At 43.5% G+C, this 11488-nt stretch overlaps 1 protein-coding gene across 1 annotated transcript in view; it reads left to right on the forward strand.

The window, feature by feature from the left end:
* The window catches only part of BCAS1 (brain enriched myelin associated protein 1), an 84573-nt gene that overhangs the window by 23499 nt on the left and 49586 nt on the right, over positions 1 to 11488 (forward strand). The window contains exons 3-5 of the mRNA XM_042780625.1: positions 1122 to 1268; positions 2206 to 2250; positions 4771 to 4905. Coding sequence (XP_042636559.1) covers positions 1122 to 1268; positions 2206 to 2250; positions 4771 to 4905 — 327 coding nt within the window. The remainder of the gene's footprint in view (positions 1 to 1121; positions 1269 to 2205; positions 2251 to 4770; positions 4906 to 11488) is intronic.

The following is an 11488-nucleotide window of genomic DNA, read 5'->3' on the forward strand; positions in this document are numbered from 1 at the left end:
CATCTGCCTGAGCAGCTATTTATGGAAGGCCAACCATGTGCCCAGAACTCTTCTAGGCTGCAGGAAGGTGAATCCAGCCTGTCTGTTCCCCTCTCTCCTTCATGCTGCTCTCTCTGGCCACCTTTCTTTGAGTTTCTCGTACACGGCACCAGCTAGTCCTAAACTCAGAGCTTTCTGCCCTGAGCTTTCTTCGCTCTCTATGCCTGTGCGTAATTCCCATGCACCCTTCAGGCTGTAAATGCCTGCTCTTCATCTCTAACCTGAAAGCCCCCTTTCCTTGTTCACATCTCTGCCAAAAACCTGGCCCCTTTCTGTCTTCGCTGTTACGGCATGTTCGTATACTTGCTTAATATTTGCCCGTTCCTGGCTTCCCACTGTAAGCCCTTGGAGACTCTGTTTTGGAGCTTGGACTTGATCCTAAGGGTAGTGGGAAGCCAATGGAGGGAGGAAAGTAGTGTGAGGATGGAACTGAATAAAGGATGGCTTGAAAGGCAGCAAGGGCCCAAGCAGACAGGGCAGAGGCTGTTCCGGTCACCTCGTGACCGTGGTTTGGCCCAAAGCCATGAGCGTAGAGATGGGGAAAGGAGGACAGATTCGAAACGCAGTTGGAGGAGACACTCTGTCCCTGGATCACATTCCTCGCACCCATAAACTCCCAGATCCCAAAAGCACGATTATTGTCCTAAAGCACCAGCTTTTTTTTTGCTATAATTTACCCAGTGGGGATTGTAGGAAAACAAACAGAGGCCTCTTTGGGGATAATGTACAGATCATTAGACAAGGAGACCACAACAATGGGAAATATTGGTGTCTTGACAACATCTTTGCAGAATTAGGAGAAAGGGGATTTTGTTTGGAATGCAACAGGCAGTTCTTCGTTTGTTCCTCTCTAGCTCGAAACAATGTCCCTGCAACCAATTGCAAATGCTGAATCTGTTAGAAAGAGGAGGAGGAGAAGGAAGAGTGATTCTCATAAGCTGCCGATTGTTCTGCAAGCCTGTGGGCAGGAGAAGTATGGCTGGAATTAGGGGGTACAGGAGAAAAGGGTGTGAAGCAGAAATAATACTTCGAGAGTCCTTATTCAACAAGTTACAACTGTGAAAACTCTGTTTTGCTCCTAGGACCTAGTTGACAGCAAGGAAAAAGAAGGACAGGAAGTCACAACTGTCCCGGAGGCCCCAGAAGAACTGGAGATTACAAAGGAGAACCCCCAGACCACAGACACTACAGAGAATAATAATTCCATCATGAGTTTCTTTAAAACGCTGGTAAGTAGTTGCCTCTATTTTTTTCTCAACCCTGTTGCTCAGTGGTTTGGTTGATGCTGAAAATCATGCATACTTGAAAGTTAATGTACTGAACAGATTAGCATCAAGACGCAGCTGGAACGTGGGAGAACAGGGATGAGACATGCTTTGTAAGAGAATGGTTTGACATCAAGCCTTTGGTGAATGAGCCATTGGAGTTGGGAACCATGATGCGAACACTGGGTGTGCAAATTATGGAAGACAAGTTGTATGATGATGGAATAATTGGATGGTGTTTTGTGGTCACAGATCCCAAAAGTAATTGGAAATTTCCTCCTTGTGTTATTGATCTATCGAAGCAGTTTTTCCACTCAGGTGGCAAGTGAAACACTGGAAATCATTTTCTGTGTGGCTGCATCTGAGTCTGCTATTTTAATTGGATTGAAGCAGGGACCATGTCTCCCTGGACTTGTTCACTATTGTTTCCCCAGAGCCCATGGCTTGGTACAAGGCAGACACTCAAAAAGGGCACAGTGAATGAATGCATAATTAAAGAGACAGCACCAAATTGCGTTTGGGTTTTCTCCAAATATCAAGACTAATGTCAAAAGATAAAGCAAGCCAACAAGAAAGTCGACAGAATGTGACCTCCATACCAAACAGGTTGCATTAGTTTGGAGTAATGGAGGAATCCTTGGAAAGTCCGTGGCCTGCAGCAGCATAAGTTTGAATGTCGTTAAACTCTTGGTGAATTTGTAAGCTCTGATGGGTTTCCCTTAAAACATGAATTTAGTTAGCTGCTGCCTTTTGTGTATGTAGATATTACCCAAAAGTCCTTGAATTTTTACCATCCCGAAAGGACTTCTCATTTCCTTCATCTGTTAAGAGAACTATCTATGAACTAAAAATCACCCTAAAGAGCTATGATTTTTAACTTTGCTTTTCTCAAACTTTTAAGGTTTCACCCAACAAAGCTGAAACAAAGAAAGATCGTGAAGACACGGTAGGTGAATTGTGTATGTTTGCACTTGTGCGTAGAATTGCATTTGGGTTTTTATCTGCTTGTTTATTTCTTAAATTTTGTATATCTGTGTACTTATTTCAAGATTTAATATTGCTGTTTGCTTGTCTTTAAAAGTTTCATTTACACTAATGGTATTTTAATGACCATTTTAGCAGGAGCTTGAGAGATACACCAGTTCTGCCTGAACTGCGTCCCCATCACTGGTTTCTTAGCTAGAATAAGAGGAGCACTGGTGACGGCATCATTGTCTTAAGTCTACTTCTTGTCTTAATTTTTCTTGGTTATGAACAGAGAGACCCAGGTCATGTCATAAAATCAGCCCTGGAGGTGAGGGGGAGGTGCAGCCAGAATCAGAGGTGGAGGAAAGCTGCTCTATGTTCTGCTGTTTTGAAAAATAACCCTTCCTTGCAGATGCGTTCTTCAGGGAAACTGTCTCCACCAGACACTTGCCAAACGAAGGGAGATGTGGAAGAGTTAGGGTGTCCTAGAAAGCAGGCATTATTGACTCTCTTCCTAGACTCGCAGCCAGTTCTCTGCACAATGAATTTGATTCGGAACAACTACTTCCTAGAGATGTTTTCCTTTTCCTCCAGTGGAACACATGGCTTAAATCTCATGGGAGCCATGAAGAAGGTTTAACTGGCTGACAGCTACCGGTTCCGCATCCTTCTTTTCGTAGGTGAAAATGCTTTGAAAGACACCCAAGACTAAATAAATGGTGTGGCCAGCCCGATACATCTGCTGCCCATATTTTAGCAGCTAAGATGTTGTGAAGAGAGTCTAGATTTTATCTCTGAGGACCGACACTTATGCTTGATTGTGTTACTTGATAGCTGTGTGGTCCAAACCTGAACCCAAGCCTCCACATCTGTAAAATGGGTACAGTAAAATTCTACCTGCCCAACCCCAGGGTTGACTGAAGGTATAACAGTGCCTTGTAAGCCATAGAGCTCTATTCAAATGTAGGTAATCCTTATTTCTACCATAAATTGCAAGATGGGTGAATGTTATTTATGAATTACAGTAAAACCTGCAAAAGCTGGAACCTATGTAAGATAGAAACCTGTCAGAGAAGGAAAACTCAATATTTTCCACTAAAACAAGTGATAGATAAGTTGTAAGACTGCACCTTGTCAAAGGTGAAACACTTGCAAGACCTGGAAAAACAAGGCAGTCCCTTAGAGTTCCAGCTCTCACAGGTTTCATTGTACGTACACCGTTCATATTTTATTGATTGATTCAGTAGAATTTTCATCTTTCACTTAAAAATATATACACATATATCCTAGACATCTAAATACGTGTTTCCTATAAAATTACTCCTTTGGTACAAGGCAACTGGAGCCAGTTCAATGAATGGTTCAGTCTAAATGTTTCTCTTTGGGTTCTGTGTGCGGCATTGTTGGAAGCCACGTGGTCAGCACAATAGGCTATAAACAGTGGGCAATGTGGGTGTGTCGTGTGGCTCCCCAAGTGACCTGATGCAGTCACTCCCTTCAACTCGTCACGCACCAACACTCTTCTTTGACCCAGAATGTGGTCCCAACTGAACGTACCTCCCAGCCAGCACCACTGGAGGAGCTGGGTCTCAAAAGAAGGTGTCTGGGTAGGTTGTTGTCACACCCACAAGCAGACCTCTTTTCCACACCTGATTCTCATACCTCACCTGCCTTTTTGACATCCTTTTTGCTGAGATGCTTAGATTGGTGCTTTTGGAATGTCTACTCCAGTTACTCATCTTCCCATCTGCCCCACGTGGGTTTCTGCACAGCCTAAGCAATGCCCCCCGCCCCCATTCCCTGCCATATGTAACTTGAGTCAACACTTTTGAGTCGTTATGACGGGGCTGTTTCAGTTCCATTCTCCCCCCATGTTGATTCAGGGCAGTGGTTCCCACTGGAAACTTCCTTTGCCCAGGAGATGTGTTCATCTAAAAGTCAGCTGAAGTATTTGCTAGTGGTACTGCGTGCCATGAAGTTTCTTATACTTAATTAAAGGTGATCAGCTTGAGTATGGAAGTCATTCAGCCACAGTGTCTGCCTTGACTCCAGGGTGTAGCAGTACATCATTATCTTTAAGTATGTCTCTGTTCCCATTTACAATTGCATTTAGGTATTTAAAGCTGTTGAATAAGGACTGCCTTTTCTTTTTCTTCCCCCCCCCCCATTTTCACCTGGATAATTTATGGCATGTCGACAGAGCTTAAGTGTCGTGTTATCATTTTGAGCACATAGAATTGGGTTAATCTGGGTCATTTAAATAGGTCACCCTGTGGAAAGTCAATGTGAACCTGAAATTGCCTGTGAATATTCTCTTTAGCAAATCATCTTTGAGAGTTTAAAAAGATAAACATTCACATGGTGTCTTGTTTGTGGTTGGGGGTTAGGGGAATATAAGAGCCTTTGATAGCGGAGTGTATTAATGAGCTTCAAAACAACAGAAAAAGGTGGGTTTTATTTAAAAACAAAGTTCTAAGCTGTGACTGCTGTTGCCCAAAAGGCATCCAAAACAGAGAGTATCTGTGACGGACAAGCTGGTCAGAAGACATCAGAGATCCAGGCAAAAGACGCCAAGAAAAAGCACGTGGATAGCCCCAGGCTAGCACTGGCCTTTAGAAAGTTCTTTAGGCATAAGGTCTGTATCTTGCTGTATGAGGAAGAAACAAAAAGAACCCTGGTCTTCACCATAAGGTACACACGCCCATCTTCCAGCCACCCCACTCTGCTTCAGTGAAGAAAGAGCCTTGGCTGGCACCATGAGGGGAATTCAAGGGGAGGTGGAAGGCCCTGGGTGGTGCAGTTAACACGCTCAGCTGCTAAGCTGAGGTTGGAGGATCGAATCCTCCTAGGGTACCTTGGAGGAAATGCCTGATAATCAGCCATCGCAAATGCCTGATAATCAGCCATCGCAAATGCCTGATAATCAGCCATTGCAAACCCTGTGGAGCACAGTTCTGCTCTGACCCATGTGGGGCACCAGCAGTCAGAAGAATCAACTCGGGCACCTGGCAAAGGTGTGTGAGTTAAATCCCACCGACTCTGTAAGTCCCCTTTGCCACACACTCCTCAATCTGGCTTCTTCCCAGTGTGGGACCAGGGTTCTGGAATTATTCTTTTAACTCGGTGTTTCCCAAATGTCCGTTGTTTGCATACCGTCTTCACCGTTTTTGCCAGATAGCCTATTATTTATATGATACTTTGCTTTAAATTGACCCAGGTCCTAGTTAAATTTACCTTAAAAGGAAACTTTATGTTTCACCATACACAGAAACCCAGAATCGTTTTTCCTGAAAGAAAGGTAATGATTAATAGAGCTAACAAACCAAGATACTACACCAAAGAAACTAGCTGATTTGATTCGGTTTCTATGAACATTTTGGATTTTATTTGTGACTAAAATTTGAAACCGTGAAACAGATTGTGAATTGTAAGGTGTAACTGTTGTACTTGTTACATGAAAATTTTTGTTCAGAAGTGAGCTATTTGCTGAATGTCAGTAATGTCTTTAAAGTTACCTTTTCTTTTTAGTTGTTGTTTATTTGTATTAAAAATAAATAATGACTAAAAAGAAACATGTTGCATTCAGACAGCCTCGTCATCTTGGCTGCTGGATCTGATACCAACTTTATCAGAAGGCCAGTGACCCAGGGTGGCCTAGACTGAGACTCTGTCCTGAAAGCTGTTAGAAGGTTGAAGTGAGAATTGAAAAGGGAAAAGTATTTTTCACTATTTAAGTGCTATTAAATGTCCTACCTCTGCACCACCTGACATCAAAGCTGGTCCCACCAGAGGTATGCTTTCCACACTTTGGGAAATACTCTTCTAACTTTAAGATAACAATTTCATCGTTCTGTGGTCTGTTCCCTCCATTCTTCGTACTAACCATGCTCATACTGAACCAAAACAGATGCCTGGCAGGCAAAAACAAGCCAACAGAAAAGCAGTGAATGGAAGCAGAGAGGACTGGATTTCAGTGTCTCTGCGAGGTGACAATCACAGAGAAGTCAGTTTGCCTTGTATCACTCCTCCAGTGGCTTAGAAGAATCCACTGTTTGTCTGAAAGCGTCAATTATAGGGTCCCTGAATTGGGCCAGCATGCTTGGGAATTTGTTTACATATCATCCGTTCGCCACTAAGTGGAGTGAACTTATGAAGACATTTCCCCAGCTGGATGTTGTAGTTACGGGATTGTATATGTAAATAGAAGCTTAGCAGAAAGTTCTCGTAGCTGAATCTGTATTTGTGTAAACTAACTAGGCTGTGAAGGCATCCTTCCGTTTCCTTATTTTGTTCTGCAATGAGGGGGAGAAGGTGTGGGTTAGTAGATAGTGCAGTGGAGGAGAGGAATTCAGAGCGCAGTCCTGCTGTCTGTGGGGGACGGTTTGGTAGCTGCCGGTGAAACATGCCATAGATTCGTACAGAAGACTCTAGCTACCTTAACTCCTCTGGAACTTTTGTGAGTAGGGACCAGGAAGGTTTGAGAAGTGTATGACTTTTCCACCCAGATCTGCATTTCAGTAAGACGTTGATTCCATGCAGTACAGTTTCACACCTGCAGAATCTCTACCCCCGTAAGTGGACCACCCAAGTTCAAGGTTATTATCTCAAGGGCTTCCCGAAATCGTTATCCTCCCGTCCTGCCATAGACGTGCGTTTTGGGGAAAGATTGAATTCTGGTAACACCAGGAGTATGGGCAAGAAGCTTCCCTTCCAGGGACTCTGTAACAGACTCAAGGACTTTCCGGTTTTGCCTTGAGTTACATTCAGTCTGTTTTTTACATAAATATAAATTAAAGTAAGGGGATGATTCCCAGCGGTCCCAAGCGCTTATTTATGCAGCAGTTTGGTAGAGTTGGTTGGCTTCTACCTTGAAGGGTCCCTGGTGACACAGTGGTTAAGCATTTGCCTGCTAACTGAAAGGCTCCAGGTTTGAATCCACCACTGGCTCCTTGAGAGAAAGACCCGGCAGTCTGCCTCCGGGGCAGTTCTGCTCTGTCACGTGGGAGCACTGTGAGTTGTGATGGACTCAGTGGCACCCAGCAACAACTAGGACAGTCTTTTCTATTCCTCTTTTACTTATTCTGTCATCCACAAAGTTAGGAAAATAGGGCCATTAAAGCGGGTCAGCCAGATTCTAGCAATGCATTTTGTTGCATGATTACAAGTGTGATACTCACTCTTTGTCTCATCATGAGATTATAACCTAGGACAAGAAAAAGGAAATCCAAGCCAATTCAAAGTCAAAACACCACCTCCTAGTTTTGCCAAGAAAATCCCAATGAATACTTATTCCGGCTGAATACTAGGGTCATTTCTCTATGTCCCCCTTTCTCTTCCTGTGAAAAGAATTTTCTTAGTTTAAAAAAGTGGTGGTGGGGGAATTACTAACTGGAATCTGTCTGTCACTATAAAGAAAAGTGTCGCTCTCCTTTGGTGACTGTGAATCTCTTTCCGTGGCTCAATCATGTGGGTCACCTCCGGGGTGAAACCTTTTCACACCTCCTCCCCTTTGATGACAACAAGCATACAAGGCAAGGTGTTGTTTTGGAACGTTCTTGCCACGACCAGAAATCTCCTCTCCTCCCAATGCCCACCTTCTCTGCAGGGCAGCTAAAATATTAGCAGCTGGCTTGTGATTCATCAGCTCTCCCAGTGCATTGCTTTTCTGGTCTCAGTGTAATGTTTTTACATCCTACTAACATTCCCCCTCTCCCACAACCCAGCTGCAAAGACAAGATGAAAACAGGATGGAAGACAGTAAGGCCAGCTGATGTACAGTCTCTCAGTCTGATAGCTTGGGATTTCATGGGTAGGGAGCCAGAGGAAATATCAAAACACAGTTACATTCAAATTTCAAGTTCAGATAAATAGTGAGTAATTTTTTTAAACTATAGATATAAGTATGTCCCATGCAATGTTTGTTGTTGTTGTTGTTATGTGCCGTCGAGTCGGCCCCGACTCATAGCAACCCCTCCTTGAGTTTCTGAGGCAGTATCACTACGGAAGTAGGATTGCCCAACCTTCCTTCCGAGGAGTGGTTGGTGGGTTTGAACCGCCAGCCTCCTGGTTAGCAGTCAAGTGCCTTCGGCACTATGCTACCAGAGCTCCTGCAATGTTTAGGATATACTAAAAAAATTATTCATCTTTTATCTTAAATTCTAATTTAACAGTACAGCCTGTATTTTTATTTTTATTTGGTAAATCTGCCAGCCCTATTCCTGGGGTTGTCTCTGATAAACGTGGATAGAATTTTTGTTGTTTTTGTACATCAGATAAAGAGTATTAAGTCAGTTGACCCTGATGGGATATCATTTGGGAGATTTCTTTAAGAAGTGATGAGTGGTGTGGGCAGGGATAGAAGAAATGGCTAATGGTTGTCTGTCTGTAGCCAAGTCAGGAGAGACTGTGTGGAAACGTGACGTAGCAGGATTCTGTGTGGCTATCTCTCTCTCTGGTTGCTTCCATGTAATTATTCATTGATACTTTCTTCAAGCCAGACACTGTGCCCTGAGGGAGCTAGGGATGTAAGGGTGGCCAATGCCTAACAGTTCTTACCTTCCCGGAGCTTGCAGTGTAGCAAGGGAGACATATAAACAACAAATAATTACTCAGAGCCATGGTGGTCCGATGGTTAAGAGCTTGGCTGCTGACCAAAAGAAAGGTTGACATTTTGAATCCACCCAGTGGCTCCAAGGAAAAAAGTCCTGGTGATCTGCCCCCTTAAAGATTGTTGTTGTTGTTATGTGCCGTCAAGTCAGCCCCGACTCATAGCGACACCTCCTTAGGTTTCCGAGGCAGTATCACTATGGAATTACAGCTCATAAAACCCTGTGGGCCAGTTCTGCTCTGTCGCCTAAGGTTGCTGAGAGTTGGAAGCCATTTGGTGGCACTTAGAATAGAGTTATTATATTATTGTAATAGATATATGACCTTGTGATATTTTGCAGTGGTCCCTGATTATCTGCCCAGTGTAAGAAGAAGTGACTATTACTCAATGAAACTGGTTGGTGGAGACTTGTTCCTCCACTTTTCTTCATTATCACCCCAGCTACGAAGACATTTTGGACATTTTTCCCTAATTGCCCTCCCTGCTGCCACCATAAAATATCAGTATAGCAGATAATGCTCTGACCTGTTGGAGGGCCATAAGCCTTCTTAATATCTAAGATATTTTTTCATTATCACATAGCAAGAGCCAAGTTTTACCCCTTTGAGGTTGATATTGCCCTTGATGAAAATGTGTGTGGAAGCCTGAGACCAGAAGAACAGAGGGTGTCCGGCTACCGCTACCAACAGCTGTGTCTGGGATCAAAATAGAAGGTCCTGGACAGAATGAAAGAAAAATGTAGAACAAAATTCTAATTAATTAGAAAGACCAGACTTCCTAGTCTGACAGGGACTGGTGGAACCCCTGGGACTATGGCCCTTAGTCATCCTTTAAACTCATAAATGAGCCCACTCCTGGAGACCACCTTACAGCCTAACAGTAAGCAGGCCTATAAAGTGAACGGTAACATCCATGAGGCTTGTGCTCCACAGAACATTCAACGAATGAGACGAAAAGATAACGTTTGCCCAAAAGCAAAATTCAGAAAGCTGGACAAATGGAAATGTGGAAGCCAGGGTAGAAGTGGGAAAGTGTTGACAAATTGAAGGGATTGCAGCCAAATTCATGAACAATTTATGTATAAATAGTTTAATAAAAGCAAATTTGCTTTGTAAACCACAATAAAATGTTAAAGGGGGGCTGCTGAGAAGAACATAGTCCACAGAGACAGTGTTCTATACCCTGCTTTGGTGAGTAGGATCGTCAAAGCTTCTGAGCAGCCATCTAAGGTACAACTGTTGGTCTCTCCTTGTCCAGGGCAAAGAGAGAAAAAAATCAAAGATGCGTGGAAGCAATTAGTCCAAGGGACTAGTGGCCCCCGTGTCCTTCAGCCCCCATGACCCTGAGACGAGAAGACCTACATGGTGCACAGCTACCACTCTGAAAAGAATCACAATAGGCAATCCTGCATAGAGAGGGAGGAAAATGTTGAACAAAATCAAAATAGTGAAGAAGAAAAAAACAGCAGGCTTCCTGGCCTGATAGAGACTGATGGAAACCCCGAGACAGCCTTCAAGCCTGGAACTAGCCTCAACTTTTAGCCAAACAAGAGACAGGCCTATGAGGTGAACAGTAGCATCAAGGAGGTATGCACTTCTTAGAACAATCAACCATAACAGGTCACAAGGGCAGCATTTGCCCAGGGATCAAGCTCAGAAGGTAGGAAAAGGAACAAAGGGAAATGATAACCACAGAGAGGGAGTGGGAAGAGAGCTATTACTTTGTGAGGCTTGTCATTCAAAAAAAAAAAAAAAGAAGGAGAAGAAGAACATGCGTTGTGGAAATGATTCCATCAGTGATAGAATAGTGCAAAGGGAGGACACTTACTCATAGGAGGTAGTGGATAGACTGTTTATTCAGAGCTTGATTTTGAGATACAGCTCCCTTGATCCAGGTGTCAGTTCTGCCCTTTTATTAATGTGATCATGTGTGAGTTATCTAGCCACCAAAAATTTAAAAATCCTTACCTGTAAAGTGGACAGAGCTGTTCCCTTCCTCACAGGGCTATTGTTAGAACATTCAAGGGCTGGGAACAGCATTACTGGCAAATCAAAGATTGGAAATTTTGTCCTAAAGAAGCAACTATGGTCCAGGGCTACTGCTTGTCTGGCAGTTTGTTGTACTGTGGTGGATTGTGCGTTGCTGGGAACCCGGAGGCTGGAGGCTGTGCCACCAGTATTTCAAATACCATCAGAGTCACCCATGGTGGACAGATTTCAGCAGAGCTTCCAGACTCAGACAGACTAGGAAGAAGGAAGGCCATCCACTCCTGGGGGAAAAAAAAAAAATTGCCCACTGAAAGCCATTATGAAAAGCAGTGAAACATTGTCTGATATGGTGCTGGGGGATGAGCCCCTCAGGTTGGAAGGCACTCAGAATACAACTGGGGAAGAGCTGCCTCTTCAAAGTAGAGTCGACCTCAATGACATGGGTAGAGTAAAGCTTTCGGGACCTTCTTCTGCTGATTGGACATGACTTAAAATGGGAAGAAAGAACCTTCTAAAAATTAAATTTTTATATGCTTCCAGAGACTTCTCCAAAAGAGTCAAAAGAGAACCTACAGATTGGGAAAAAATATTTGGTAATAACATATCTGACAAGGGACTTATCT

The sequence above is a fragment of the Orycteropus afer genome, unplaced genomic scaffold (genome assembly GCF_000298275.1).
Source record: "Orycteropus afer afer isolate SDZICR_OR568_19922 unplaced genomic scaffold, OryAfe1.0 scaffold00049, whole genome shotgun sequence".
NCBI classification, from domain to species: domain Eukaryota; kingdom Metazoa; phylum Chordata; class Mammalia; order Tubulidentata; family Orycteropodidae; genus Orycteropus; species Orycteropus afer.